General features: G+C 42.2%; 1 protein-coding gene across 1 annotated transcript in view; it reads right to left on the bottom strand.

Moving 5' to 3' along the window:
* The window catches only part of SRBD1 (S1 RNA binding domain 1), a 212,845-nt gene that overhangs the window by 145,033 nt on the left and 51,997 nt on the right, over positions 1-15,815 (bottom strand). The window contains exon 5 of the mRNA XM_015421999.1: positions 907-998. Within this exon, the coding sequence (XP_015277485.1) occupies positions 907-998 (92 nt within the window). The remainder of the gene's footprint in view (positions 1-906; positions 999-15,815) is intronic.

Here is a 15,815-nt window from a genome sequence, read left to right as displayed (position 1 = left end):
AAACTTGCCTGCCAGTTAAGATCAACATCACAGGCTCTACTCTTTGTGCCTCCACCTTCTGAAAAAGGATGGCCAGCAACCAGAGACAGGGCCTTTTCTGTGGCAGTGCCTTGGTGTGGAATGTCCTCCCGTATAGCAGTTCACCTGGTGCCATCTATAGACACACTTGGAAAGAGCCTTTTAATTTGGCCAAGGGTTTTCTTAATTGTTTTATCATTTTCTTGGTCTTCTTTTTGTGCTGAAGTGCTTAACTGTTTGTTTGTGTGCACGTGACTTACCTTACTACTTTATATTGCTTTCTATTTTGATTTAGTCAATTTGTAAATACTATGTTTTTAATTCAATTTCATGATTAATGGTGCAAGTAGTTATAGAATATGGCTGAGATAGCACATTTAAAAAAGATTCCATGCAATTCTCCGTTAATTTCCACTATACATTTTTTTTCTATTTAGGAAGCACACATCAAATTGTCAAGATAAAAATTTATCAGACATATCACACATGTTGGTACATCATCAGGTGAAAGCAAGAGATATGCATAGCTTTAAACAGACCTGGAACAGAAAATGTTGCTGGCTTCCATTTCACGTAAATACCAGAAAAGCTCTTTGTCCCATTTATTCCTTGGAACCCTCTAATCAACAAGTAAGATATCCAAGACCTCTAGGTTAAGGGAGCTTTCAGTATACAATTTCTTTGGATGACCACCCAAGACAAAGCCAATGTGTAGTGTGCAAAGTTCAAAGGATTAATAAAAGAAAGTAACACGTGTCAGCATTAATTTAATCTCAGTCCTGTCTCTCCTTAAACCCAAGCCCCCTGCATCATCAGATATTACTTAATGATTATAAAGTATACAGTACATGCTGATTGATGTAAGAGTAAGAAACAACCAGTAATTACCTGCACTTCGTAGGTTAGGGTCTAGATCTGGCATCTCTTTACAAGCTTCGGGACTCACACTATATATAGAGGCTCCTGCCTCATTAGTAATGCTGTAGGACAAAAATTAAGGCAGTCATCAGAACTCATCATCTGAGTCAGAAAATAATTTTTGACAACATTAATTAGAAATATGTGCAGAATGAATGCTTATCGATGGGGGAAATCAAGGGAGAAACTGTATACAAAGCACACTTCACTCAAATTGCAGGTTAGAATCCTAAACATGTATACTTGGAGGAAGTCTGCATTGAAATGTATGGGATTAGCTTTTAATATTTAGGAGTTCAGTGCCAGACCTGTCACAATCATATACGTGAATGTCTCTACGAATACGTCACCACTCACTTGTGCCACCTTCTCCTTTGTTTTTATCGTGTTAAGTGCAGGAATGTTTGTTTTATTATTATTTTATTTTTTAAAAACTGCATAAACATTATCCTGTTCCCCCAGCACACAACATAACACTGCAACCTGCTGTAGGTATATGTTCCACTGACTGCAATGGCTTTATGTATGAAAGCAATGGACTATATACTGGGCTAACACACAGTGTCCTCGTCGATGTCTATGGTCACTTACACTCTAAACATGCACAAAAATAGAAAAATCTGAAGCAAAAGCATACAAATAGGCAGCTGAATGAGGCTGAATTGTAAAGCACTTGGCAAAATTGGTAAGTGCTATAAGATTATTACTACCAATTTATTTGCTTTGTCATATGCTTATTTATTAACACATTTAGATCCTGCATTTTTCCATGGCTGAAGGTGGCTTATGACAATTAAAACAAACAACGAAACTCCAAATTCTGCCCCAACCTAATAAAAAGCCTCATAATATCTAATAAAATGTATTAATATATATATATTATGTTCTTTATATAGTTCACATTTTCTAAAAACTAACAACACACAATAATGACAACTTAACTGCCTTTCACCAGAACTACCACCACCAGTCAATTTCTACTTGCTACCTATGAATTCTGAACTGTTAACCTGGAAGAGTTTGTTTACAAAAATAAAACCTGCTCCAGTAAATGTAGATCTATCTATACGCACAAACACCCTGCATGCCTGCAAAAGCTCCTAAATATTACACAAAAATCCAGCTTTTGAAAAAATGGTATAAATGCCACCCTTTCTAGTACTATCCTGTCTTACCACTTAGCTCGGCATTCTACACAGCCATCTCCTCGGCAACCTACCCGAACCACATCACTACATGCAAAGCACATGCCAGTCCTGAAATACAAACTTACAAGGCAAGTGTATCAGTTTTCCGCTGCTTAGGCACAGTCAAATTCTCTCATCGTTTAAGGCAGCACCACCTCTACAGATGAGGTAAATAAAAGATTGAACTTTCAATGTAGTTAAAAGACTAATTCACACACATCGTGAAGAGGATCAACTAAGAGAAAAATAACTTGTTTTTACCTGCAACTGAGAACTTCCAGACAGTCAGTGTACTGGTAGAAAACAATGACATTTCTGTTCATAGCAAGGAACCAGCCACTTAAAAGATCTACAGGTCAGATATAATTGGTTTCAGTTTTAATCATACATTCCGTCAAAACCCAAGCCCTATATAGCTGCTGCATTTGCTGTATAATTACTTATTACCAGGAAGTTTTTATAAATACCCGAATAATGGGTGGATAATACTAAAAACATTAGCAGAGATAACACAGAAGAGTCTAGTCAAAAGGCGGAACAATGTTTATATAAGATGTTCTGCCTTTTGACTAGATTCTAATGTGTTATCTCTGCTAAAGTTTTAGTGTTGCCCATTATTTGTATATATATACACACACACACACACTTTAAAAGCACTTAATGATACAGACTGGTCACAACACACCCAGAAAACACAACTCAATCCCATAAAATGGAGACTAAATTTAAAAAATAAACAAAGACCTAAAACAAAGACCATTTTTCACAAATTATGTGGCTTTAATTTAAAAATATATATATATTTGGATTATAGGCCTGGGAAATGTGAAGTCTATGGAGGAAAAACTTATTTATTCTGTTTCAAAATATCACTTTCCCACATTCCATCCTGCATTAACATTTACATGTGATGCATTCTCTACTCAAAGGAAATTGTCTCGTTGTTTTGAAAACTTGTTGTGATCTGAAAAGCCCCAATTAATATATTTGTTTAAATATCAGTGCCCAGTTAAGATTATACTACAGTTTTTTGTAAAGGAAAAACATTCTCAGGAAGTGAAAAAATCAGCACACAACAAATAGTACCTTATTAATATTCAATAATATATTTAATTGTTGTCAACATTCTAGTCAGCTATACTGGGAAATGGCTATTAAAAGTTACCAAAGATGATGCTTTCTCATCGAAGTACATTCAAATACAATCGAAGGTTAACACAAAAGTAGGACTGAAAATTCATGCACTGGACTTTCATAAAGCTACATCATAATTGATAGATTATCAATCATTCTGCTGCTACAATTGTCACCACACAGGGCATAATGAAACAGCCATTCCTAGCTAAAAGTATGTTGAATCAATAAATTACATGCAAAAAAGTAAACAAAATGAAAAAGGAGAAATGCTTCACTGACAAAATACATATAAGGCAACTGTTTGCATAACTTGAACTGCTTTTTCTAAAAATATTTGCACATGGAAAATACAGAAAGGATGTCAGGAGCAAATGAGACAGGCTCTTAGGCAAAGCATGCAATGTAAAAAAAAAACTGCAGAAAAATTATTTATCTTCCATCCTAGCAAATAAATGGCAGAATTGACACAAAATACATGCAACACAAAGCAGCAAACAGAAAGTTAGATGATGACTTTTTTGGAGGTCAAATTAAGCAGTTTTTTATTTGTTTGTTTTGTTTTAAAGAGATATTACCCTGGATACTTTTGCAAGTGTGGTGTGGTTTTATAACTGTTACAGAAAATTCTTATCATCATAAATATAATTACTCTGCAGCTCATATTTGAAAATGCAATCACACAACAAGCAGCTACTGTGATCAGAAAGGACAAGCGGATAACAAATGTATTCGTTTCACCAATTCTTGGCCACGCTTTTGCAGTTACTGGGGTTTCCTTTTAGGCATGGTTGCTTGTGCAAGTTAGTAAACTAAATCCATTCTTATAACAGCTATCAACTACTTTGCTTCAAGTGCAGTAGGACAAGCCAAGGAGGAAGATCTCATTGTTCATAGTTCCAGGGAACATTAAAAAGAAAATAAAATAATACTGTCTGGAGTTAAGACTGTGGAGCTTTGGAGGCTTCAGAGTTGAGAGGACACAGGCAAGAAATGCTTTTTAAAAAGGAAATATTTAGTGGGTAAACACTGGACAGTTGACTTTTTTAAAAAAATAAGCAGATAAATGTTCTATCCCAGAGAACTGTGAGCATTACCCCATCCTCCTTCAGCTTACTATAATATTGAATGGGGGATGACGGCAGCCAAAGAGATGGCAATGCCGATCATGTCTTCGGTAGCTTACGCACAGGGTGAGCACACAACCCCAACTGCTGGATACAGTTCACTTTTCCCCTCCAGAGCAATCTGTGCAGTAGTATAGGGGAAATCTAAGCACAGAAACTTGTACTTGTGTGTGGAACAGCCTTGCTGGATTGGACATTATGTAGCCAAATCCTGCAGACTGTAATGAAATGCATGTAAACTTATTCACATATTAAAAGATTTGCACAAATGATAAAAAAAAATTTGCTTTGAAGATTGACAGCAAGAATTCACACAAAGAGATATAAAAGTCAGCAGATATTTAGGATTAGATTGGGCCACATAGTCTTCCCTTTGAAGCGGAATATATGGAAGACAATACTGGTTAAATAAGTTGTAGTGAGACAATTATTATAGAGGAAAAGTTATTTTCCCTGTTTAGACTACGGTAGAAGTAGAGGGGATTAAGTATAGATTCAGCAACCTCTATTTGTGTAGAGTATTCAGATTTTTGTGTTACACAGAATTCAGTGTGTGTGTGAAATATCTAGACGGAACGTTGCATACTTTTACACTAACGTGTCCAATAATCCAGTCAAAAGATCTTGAGCTGCCTGCCTGGTTTTCTGGTCAAACTCCAATGATCTCAGGGGGCCATCTACAGAATGAAAATAAATCTGGCAGCAGAGGTCTGTGGGGAAGAATTATTTATTTTATTTATTTTATTTATTTTTCATATTTGTATCCCGCCCTCCCCGATGGGCTCAGGGCGGCTCACAAGGGCAAGGTACATCCATGCCATGATTAAAACATATAATACATAATAAAAACATCCAACATCATTAAAAACAACGGTGCTCATGAAGACTGTAAAACAATTGTTCAGTCAATATGTTATATAGAAGGAAGAGGTTGAATAAGCATCTTAAGGGCTTCTCCCAAGTCTACCTTGACAATGATTGGTCAGATAAAGAACTGGTCAGATAACAATAATTTTAAAATTTCAGTGAAATGATCAACACTTGTCAACTACAATGACCATGTGACAAAAACTGCCCAAGGGTTTGCATTTATTTCCATGCCACATAGCAAACGTCTTTTGGAACTGAAGGGAGTTTCCAAAATGAAACAAAGTTGCTAGAGTCAAAGTGAAAACATGTAATTATTTGAAGGAAAAGCGATTAATAGATCATTTTAATAAATACACAATTTATATAGGCTTAACACTTTCCTTGTTTACAAAACTACATAAATCCACTAACAAAAGGTGATATTCCTGGCCCAGGGGAGCTCACAGACTAAATACCTACCCCTTGGATCATAAACGCCTGTGCAGGGGCATAGTTTCAGATTCTGTTGCATGTGGCCAAAGACTCCTCAAAGTCCAGATTAACAGTTTAAAAGCAATCTATTTTAAGAGTGACACATTTCAGAGGGTTAGTTGTGTCAGTCTGTTGGGACAAACACAGCACATTAAAGAAATTATCGTGTTGTATATGCTTTTATGAGTCACGGCCTACTTGTACCTAACAATATGGCTCCTGACTTGCAAACACTTTTTCTGAAGAGGAAAGAAATAGGATTTTGCAAACACTAAGGCTACAATAAATTTGTTACCCTTTAAGATGCCATGAGACTCTTATTTTAAGAATACCTGTTACAATTCTTTCCCATGCTAGTTCTCATAGTCATGGCAGCTGTGTTATGATTATGAACTATCAGCCCCACCCATCTCAGTTGTTTTAAGTAAAAGGATTTGTGCCTTTGACATGCTTATAACAATAGTCGCTCAGGGAGATATGGGTGTTCCTGAGAAATAACCATATGTAGTTTGTCACAGAATGGCGAGAATGGATTTAAGTCACTTTAAATCACTAGGTGTTTAACCATTTCAACCCTTTTTATGTACTGCAACATATTCCAGTGTAAAGTTTGCCTTCCTAAGGAAGTAAGCAAAATGAGCATTAGGCCAGAACAGGAACTTCAAAACAGTTTCTTAACTGCTCCAATTTATCCTCCTCTTTTAGTCACATAAACTTGCCTTTTTTAGGCATGCTTCAGAACTGACACACCCAAATCTGGGCAGTTTACAAATTAACATGAGAGAAAGAGCGAGCGCATGAAGTACTGCAGTATTTACCAAGAATATGACTGCTTCATATGCTTTCTTCTTCCACACATCATAAAGCTTGAAAAAAAGGGAAGGAGGTTCTCTCTCACATCCTCAACCTCTCTGTAGCCAGACAATGTAGATGCAATCCTGACACAGCTATATAAAAGGTCCGTTGAGCTCAAGATAACATTGTTGTTTATACTTGGGTAGAAATGTTTTAATATTTTCTGCTCCCAACAAAATCCAATCTCCACTGTCTTGTGTAAGCTCTTAGCATTATATTTTCCTAGCAGGACTAAAGCTCATTTGAATAAACTATTCCATTCTATTTACATGGATATTTTCAGAAACAAGACCTGCATACAAACCAAATCAAAGAAACCCTTGTGAACAGTCTAAATCTCATTTAAAGTTATCAGGAAGGTCATAAATGGCATTATGAACTGGCTAGTCTTTGAACAGTGTTGCATTACCACCATCTGGTGACTGACTATGGTTATTGCCAGGGAGTTCAGAAATTCTAGAAGATAGAGGGAAAATTCTACTCTACCACTTGGAGAAATCTTGATCAGTATTACTGAAACATTCACAAGAAATTCACGTTTTCTGTATCACATACACAGATATGAATTTTGTTATAGAGTCATATTTGCTAGGCAGAAAACTTTCCAAAGTGGTCAGCATTTCAATAAAATGGCACAGAATTAGAATAAAATAGAAAGTCCAAGAAATAAATTTATACCATGGCTAGGGATGCTGAAAGATCAACAAGGAAATACATTAACTGAACAGGATAATATAAAGAAAATATGGGAACAATATACTGAAGAACTATACATAAGAGATGAAAGGATGACAGGTTCCTTCAAAGAAGGGTCTTTTGAAGAAGAACCTGCAATTTTAGAAAGTGAACTGAAAGCTTCACTCAAAACATATGCCAACAAATATGGAAAACAAAACAATGGTCCACAGACTAGAAATGCTGAATCTGCTTTCTAATTCTGAAACAAAGAGATGCTAAAGACAGCAGCATTTACATTTTATTGCAATATATGAAAGTTTTCTCCTAATTATTATCATCTGTGTCATTATACTTCATGCCACCCTATGTTAACCACTGCTAATTCTCCAAGAAGGTAGCTAGTTCTAGTTCTTCTTTGAATTAAGGTTTTCTATTGGCCATTACACTGGTCCCCTTCAAACACATCTAGCTAGATTGAAAGGCTGTCACTTAGAGGAGGGCAGAGAGCTATTCCGGTTGGCAGCAGAGGACACAATTCACAATAATGGGTTTAAATTACAGGCAGAGAGATACTAGCTGGATACTAGGAAAAAACAAGGGGAGGCCCAGGATATTCACAGGGAGGGGATCCCCTTATGGCTCGGGGGGCAGGAGATTTGCTGAGGGGGGGTGATGAACCCAGTGTCGACCGCCACTGCTGCTTCGTCTGGCTACTGGCATCCTCCTCTGCTGCATCTGAGCCCAACACAGTGGCTGGCATATTCTGCCGTCACTGTCAAGGCCAGTGCAGCTCCCGGGTGTCTTCCACTGTTGCAGCTGGAGCACAGCAGCGGCCGGGAGTTGTCTTCCACCACAGGTGGGCCACAGCAATCCCAAGAGTCCTCATCCTCTGCAGCCAGGCTCGGCATGGCTACTGGCATCCTCCACTGCCATGGCTGGGCCCAGCAGCCAACGTGCTTTAATGCTAAGGACATGCATGCCGTGGCTGCTGGCAGCTGCAGCCAGGCCCTGCTGTAGTGGCTCAATTCTGATTAGGTAAAAGTGTTGTCTGTATGTGCACAGGCAACACAATTTTATGGGGGGGGATTTAAACCCCCGTATATATTTTTGTTAAGATTTTGGGGTTTTCTGCAAACCTGGGTGGGTTTCCCCCAGATTTGCAGAAAAACTGCTTTAGTGTCCATGTGGTCCCAATCAAAGGATTTAGATATCTGCAGATGGAGGTCACACGTCGCTAATAGTATATGGACTTTTTTATATTAGGAGAAGTTCAGCAGTGGAATCGGCTGCCTAGGAAGGAGGTGAGCTCCCCCTCACAGGCAGTCTTCAAGCAGCAGCTTGACAAACGCTTGTCAGGGATGCTCTAGGCTGATCCTGCACTGAGCAGGGGGTTGGACTAGATGGCCTGCGTGACCCCTTCCAGCTCTGTGCTTCTACGAAACTGCCTTCCTGCAGCATGGTCCTAGGCCAATGACAGAGAACCTCACGTTCAATCAGGATGTCTATCAGAAACTCATGGGAAAAAATCTTTCCTTGCCTGACAGCTGCTGACAGACAAGAGTAGCAAATACTGTTTTGTTACCTGCAGCATAGCCTCTGTTAGGGAATCGAGGGGCAGCCTTATTCCCTTCCTTGGGTACCGTCACAATGTCAAAAAGGGAGGTCATCAGGGGTGTATGGGACCTTCTCTTTTCTGGAAGTATCAGAGCGCAAAGAGCTACAAACGGCTGACTTTATGCTATCTTAGTATAGTAACTATCTCAGTACAGTCCACCATCTGAGAGATAGGAAAAATAAAAGTTGAAAATAGAAAACACGTTTTGTAGCAAAACCAAAAAAAGGGGCGTTACTTGGGCAGAAGCCACCTCACACCGCCACAATAGGGATAGCAGTTTATTAAGTTAAATTCAATAACACTGAAAACATTGAACTATTTAGTAGTCATCACCATAGACAAAACTGTGGACAAAATGAGTCCTATTTAAGGAATAAACGTATCTTTGAAAATGCCGGCATTGTCTCCAGCAAGGCAGGGTGATAAGCCGTTTGCTTCCTGGTCTGTGACTGCATCTGACGAGGACCTAAAGGTAAAGGTAAAGGTTCCCTTGCTTGAAAGCCAGTCGAGTCCAACTCTAGGGTTGCGGTGCTCATCTCAAAGCCGAAGAGCCAGCGCTGTCCGAAGACGTTTCCGTGGTCATGTGGCCAGCATGACTAACACCAAGGCGCACGGAACGCTGTTACCTTCCCACCGAAGTGGTACCTATTTATCGACTTGCAATTTCTTGCTTTCGAACTGCTAGGTTGGCAGGAGCTGGAACTAGAGATGGGAGCTCAATCAAAAGCATCAGAGGAAGGTCAGCAGCAACGCACAAGCAAAGAAGGTCCCATCTCCTTCTCTCACGAGGATGGCACCACCTTCTTGAAGCAGAAATGCATCTTGGATTTTTAGTACTGCACATGTCTACCATATCTACAAGAATGACCATTATTCAATGTTGTAGCTTATTGTGCATTAAAATCCTCACAGTACATACTTTGAGCACATAAAACACTCCAAATATTTTCTCCAAAAGAGAAAATATTTTAGGAGGCTTTTCTTGTGCTCCACAAAAAATCAAAGTCTCCAACTGGGAAAACCGAAACGTCCTCAGAACAAGGCAGGGGGCTCCCCACCAAATCCTGGGCCTTCACATCTCTATACACTTTAATGAGCATAGAAGAGTGGATATGACAAAAACAGAACTTATTTTTCAAAGTATACTTCAGGCCCCAGCACCTTATTAGAGGATCTCTATGATAGACACATTGAAATAGAAGGATTCAATCATTCTTGTGACGGTTATATAGCAATAAAAGGAGGATGTACTTGAGAGTTCATGGTGGACAGGTCCTTGGGTCCATTAGATCATGCTTTCTTGTGACAGACTAAAAGGTCACCTCTTAAAATCAGCACCCAAAGCCCAATTATTTCCCTTGTCACACCTGTGCAACCCTGTTATCATCATTTGCAACAGCCTTCACACATGTAGATGGCAACCATGATATCTAGAAATGGGGAGGGGGAAACACTGATATACATTCTGTGACAAGAGGTTATGACCTTTACTCAAAGATGATAAATGAGGTATGATTAGCTACGGCTTCAAAAGCTCTTCAGCACAGGATAGACCACATACATGGTGCAAGTCAGTACACAGAAATGGGCAATACAGCATTGCATATAAAAGCAACGGATTTATGTAAAAATAAAACCAATCAACAGATTACAAGGTGACTAACAGATTTTAAAGTAGGATTGAACCCATCCTTGTATTTTTTTAAAAAAAATCACAGAAATAGTGCAAAAATTAAAATTTCACACCAAAAGTAACCCAAATTCTATGGCTTAAACCATCAAAAAGAGAAACCAGAATCTAGCAAGTACCCAAATTAGCTTTAAGCATCTGAAATGTGTAACACGGGATATTTCAGAAAACAAGACAGTGAAATGGGACCTCCACAACTCCTCTCCCACTGAAGCCCAAAATGATCTCTGAAATGCTGCTCCTGAGGGACAAGGGACCTCCTAGAATATTATGAGAGGGGAGTCAGTGGGGGATTCAGAATTTTACTGCAGAATCCCAAAGCCTGTGTTGACCTTCTTAACCACTGGAATAGTGAGTAGCCCCTGCTGTGGGGAACAGAGTATCCTAATGGACTCATATCAAAAACAGCTGATCCAACTAGTATCTGGGTCCTAGGCATTTAAGGGCTTTAAAGGATGAAAATCAGCAGCTTCAGCTGAACTGGGAAACACAATGGCAGCCAAAGTATACTGTCAAGAAACTCAGTAATATTATTTTAAAATTTTAATCTGATTCTGTAAAATCATATTTATTGAAATGTTATAATGTATTGTTGAAATGTTGTTAACCACCCTGAGCCTAGGGGAGGGCAGTCTAGAAATCGAATAAATAAATAAAATAATATGAATGGTCATACTATCATTGAATTAATTTTTTTCATTGTCCCCAAAGGCTAAGTGTTGTTATTCTAGTGTGCCCCACGATCTCTTTCTCTAGGAAGTTGTTTTGGGTCTCATTTCAGAGTAAAATAGGTAAGAAGCTTAATAAATACATGTAAATCATTTGTCGTTAATCATCTTGCATCAAATTTAATTTAACATAGTTTTAGCAAGTCTCCAATGTGGAAGGCCTTCACTGTCTGCTTGGGATATGACCATATATTTATTTATTTGGTGTTTTTTTAATTAATTAATTTATTTATTAGCTTTATATCCCACCCTCCCCAGGGCAGCTAACAACAGAGGCAAATGCCATAACGAACAATTAAAACAGCATAAAAACAATCAATAAATAAAGTGCGGTGCTCTTGATGTTAAATCTTATTACTCCAAGATGGGTTCCATTTATCAACCTAGCCTGACAACGTAAGTTCTTCAGTCATCTAGGCGTCTTCCCAGGGTCGGCTCACTTATAGGTCTAATCCACCATCGAAGATGGCAACTTGGTGGTGGCACAATGACGGCGGCAGCTCCTATGCAAAGGCCTGGTAAAAGAGCTCCATCTTACAGGCCCTGCAGAACTGTGCCAAGTCCCGCAGGGCTCAGATCTTCTCTGGGAGCGCGTTCTACCAGACCGAAGCCGCCGACGAGAAAGCCCTGGCCCTGGTTGCAGCCAACTTGATGTCCTTGGGGCCTGGAACCACCAATAGGTGCTGCGCCCCCGACCGTAGTGTTCTTGGGGGAACATATGGGGAAAGGCAGTCCCTTAGGTACGCTGGACCCTGGCCATCAAGGGCTTTATAGGTAAGAACCAGCACTTTGAAGCGAATCCGGTATGCTATAGGCAGCCAGTACAGCGCCTTCAGCACAGGCTGGATGTGGTCCCATCTAGTGAGACCCATCAACAGCCTGGCCGCCGCATTCTGCACTAGCTGCAGCTTCCAGATTTGCGACAAAGGCAGCCCCATGTAGAGAGCGTTACAGTAGTCCAACCTTGAGGTGACTACTGGATCACTGTGGCCAAGTCTTCGCGGTCAAGGAAAGGAACCAACTGCCATGCCAGCCGAAGATGGTAAAAGGCTGACTTGGCAGTGGCTGCCACCTGGGCCTCCATCGATAAGGAGGAGTCCAGGAGCACTCCCAAACTCCTAACCCTCGACACCGGCACCAACGGCGCCCCATCGAAGGCCGGGAGAGGGAGCCCCAACCCTGAACCGACCCGGCTTAGGTCCAGGAACCCCTGTCTTCACCGGGTTTAACTTTAGCCGACTCAGTCTGAGCCAACCAGCCACACAGCTTGTAATGCTCGATGAAGGTCATCTGGGTCGGAGTTCGACTGGCCACCCAGCATCAGATAAAGCTGGGTGTCATCTGCATATTGATAACACCCAAGGCCAAAACTCCGGGCAATCTGGGCAAGGGGGCGTATATAGATGTTAAATAACATCGGGGACAGCACCGCCCCCTGAGACACCCCACACTCAAGAGGATGCCTCCGGGACTGCTGTTCCCCTATCATCACCCTTTGTCCCCGACCTTGCAGGAACGAGGCAAACCATTGAAGGGCGAGCCCCTGAATCCCCATGTCGGCGAGGCGGTGGGCCAGCAGCTGATGGTCGACCGTATCAAAAGTGGCTGACAGATCTAACAACAGCAATGCCGCCACACCACCTCGATCCAGATGCCTACGGAGGTCGTCAGTCAGGTCGACCAATGCCGTCTCCGTCCCATGACCCGGGCGAAAACCGGACTGGAAGGGATCTAAGACTGAAGCATCCTCCAGAAAGCCCTGTAGCTGTGACACCACCGCCCTCTCTATAAGTTTGCCCAAATAAGGCACCGGCCGATAGTTGGCCAATTCAGTTGGGTCCAAAAATTACTTTTTCAGGAGGGGTGGACCATTGTCTCCTTGAGTGCTCCGGAAAACCGTCCCTCCAAAAGAGACTTGTTGATAATCTCCCACAGGGCACCTCGAAACCCCTCGTGGCCCGCCTTAATGAGCCAGGAGGGGCACGGATCAAGGTCGCATGTGGTTGGGCGCACAGATACAAGCAGTCTGTCAACTTCGTCCAGGCTGAGTGGGCTAAAACATTCTAAACCCGGAACTGAAGGCATGCAAGGGGGCTCAAGTTCGCTCACTGTCTCAATTGTGGCAGGGAGGTCGTGGCGGAGAGCCAAGACTTTATCCGCAAAATAGCTCGCAAAAGCCTCACAGCCAATGTCCAATTCCCTATCATTTCGCCTGCCCTGGGGCAGGTCTGTCAAAGACCAAATCGTACTAAATAATTGGGCCGGGCGTGAGCTAGCAGATGCAATCGAGGCCGCATAGATGCAATCCTGTCCTTCCTTTGATAATCTCATACATGGTTTCCCCATCCTCCATTTTTTCCTAATAATCCTGTGAGGTAGGTGAGGAGGAGGAGGAGGAGGAAGAAGAAGACAAAGAAGGAGGAGGAGTTGGATTTAGTGACCACCTAATGCACCAGCAGATACCCTACTTGGCCTATTAGATGCTGTATCGAGCTGAACACTGGAATACCCAAGGCTATTAGGCCTGGGAGATTTCAACGTCCATGTTGATGATGCAGCGTCTTCTCAGCAGCCAATGTTGTCTATGGAGGCTCTGGGACTCTCCCAATTTGTATCGACTCCCACATATCAAGCAGGCCACACACTGATTTGGGGGATAGGGATAAATGTAGATCTGGTGACCGCAGATGCAGTGCCATGGTCAGACCACTTCATCCTGAAGGTTGGGCTAGGCATGCCAAATCCTCCCTGTTTAGATGGTGAGCATGGAGCCAAATGGACCCTGGTCGGCTTCAGGATGCTCAGTGGGATCCAATGCCCCCTGGTGGTTTGTTAGATGTGGTGGTGGAGGACTGGCATTGCTGACTTTCTGAAGCCATCCACGAAATCACCCCCCAGCACCCTCTCAACCTCCAAACCAAAGAAGCCCTGTGGTACACCCTGGAGCTGCGGAGGATGAAATGATAACTGAGAGAGCTAGAGTGAGGGTGGCGGCACACCCGTGACAGAGTGGCAAGAACATCTTATAGGACATTTCTGAAAGCCTATGAGATGGCAGTGAAGACTGCTAAGAGAGAGTTCTATGCTGCCTCCATTGCGTCTGTGAACTCATGCTCAGCCCAATTGTTTAGGACTATTTGGATGCTAACCATATTGCCACGAGGCAAACAAAATAGTAGGGAATTGGCGATGAGGCATTTGCAAGTTATTTCACAGATAAAGTCATGTCACTCTGCCAGGACCTCCCGACCACAGTTGATACAGTAAAGAAACTGAAAGGGTCCTGGTCCGTCTTCAGGTCCATTCAGGACCATTTCAGCCAGCCCTCCCAGAAAGAGGTTGACAAGATCCTAGCAGCTGTGACGCCTGCCACTTGCCCCCTTGACCCGTGCCCATTCTAGCTGGTCAAAGCCTGTGCAGATGGTTTTCAGGTCCCCCTGGGTGAAATTATCAATTTGTCCTTCTCTTATGGGACACTCCCAGCAAGATTGAAGGAGGTGGTGGTACATCTGCTCTTTAAAAATCTATCACTGGACCCTGCGGTCCTAGCCAAGTACTACCCAGTCTCAAATTTACAATTTCTGGGCAAGATGGTTGAGATGGCGGCAGCTGAGCAGTTACAGGCTTTTGTGGATGATGCATCCATCCTTAACCCATTCCAGTTTGGTTTCCGCCCCTGCCATGGGATGGAGACAGGTCTGCCTCATGGATGACCTCCGGAGACACTTGGATAGGGGCAGGTTGGCACTGCTGTTGCTTTTATACTTAACAGCAGCATTCAACACGGTCAATTATGACCTTAAGACCCACTGCCTTGCTTACAGGAGTACAGGGGACTGCCTTACAGTGGTTTTCAGGAGAGCCAGTTTGGTGTAGTGGTTAAGTGTGCGGACTCTAATCTGGGAGAACCGGGTTTGATTCCCCACTCCTCCACTTGCACCTGCTGATGTGACCTTGGGTCAGTCACAAGCTCTGGCACAGCTGTTCCTGAAACAGCGGTTTGTGTCAGAGTTCTCTCAGCCCCACCCACCTCACAGGGTGTCTGTTGTGGGGAGGGGAAGGGAAAGGAGTTTGTAAGCCGCTCTGAGACTCCAAGTGAAGTATAAATCCAATGTCGTCTTCTTCTTCTTCTTCCTTTCTCCATGGTCTGCGACAGAGGGTTGCGCTCGGTGAGAGGGTCTCCCTGCAATACCCACTGAAATGTGGAGTACTGCAGGGGGTGATCCTCTTGCCAATGTTGTTTAACATCTACAAGCGCCCCCTCGCCCAGTTGGTCCGGGGGGGGGGAGTGGGCTGGGTTGCTACCAGTATGCTGATGACACCCAGCTCTATCTATTGTTGGATGGCAGCACATCCCCTCCAGCATTTGGCTACAGTAGCCCATGCAATGATTACTGTAACTTGCTTTACATGGGTTTACCCTTGAAGCTGATCCAGAAACTGCAGCTAGTGCAAAATGTGGCAGTGCACCTGCTGACTGCGACATCTGTGGGGGGCGCACATTCAGCCAATTCTAAACCAATT

Source organism: Gekko japonicus, unplaced genomic scaffold (genome assembly GCF_001447785.1).
Source record: "Gekko japonicus isolate JY-2015 unplaced genomic scaffold, Gekko_japonicus_V1.1 scaffold128, whole genome shotgun sequence".
In the NCBI taxonomy this organism is placed as follows: domain Eukaryota; kingdom Metazoa; phylum Chordata; class Lepidosauria; order Squamata; family Gekkonidae; genus Gekko; species Gekko japonicus.
The sequence above is the reverse complement of the archived record's forward strand: the minus strand, read 5'-3'. Positions and strand labels throughout refer to the sequence as shown.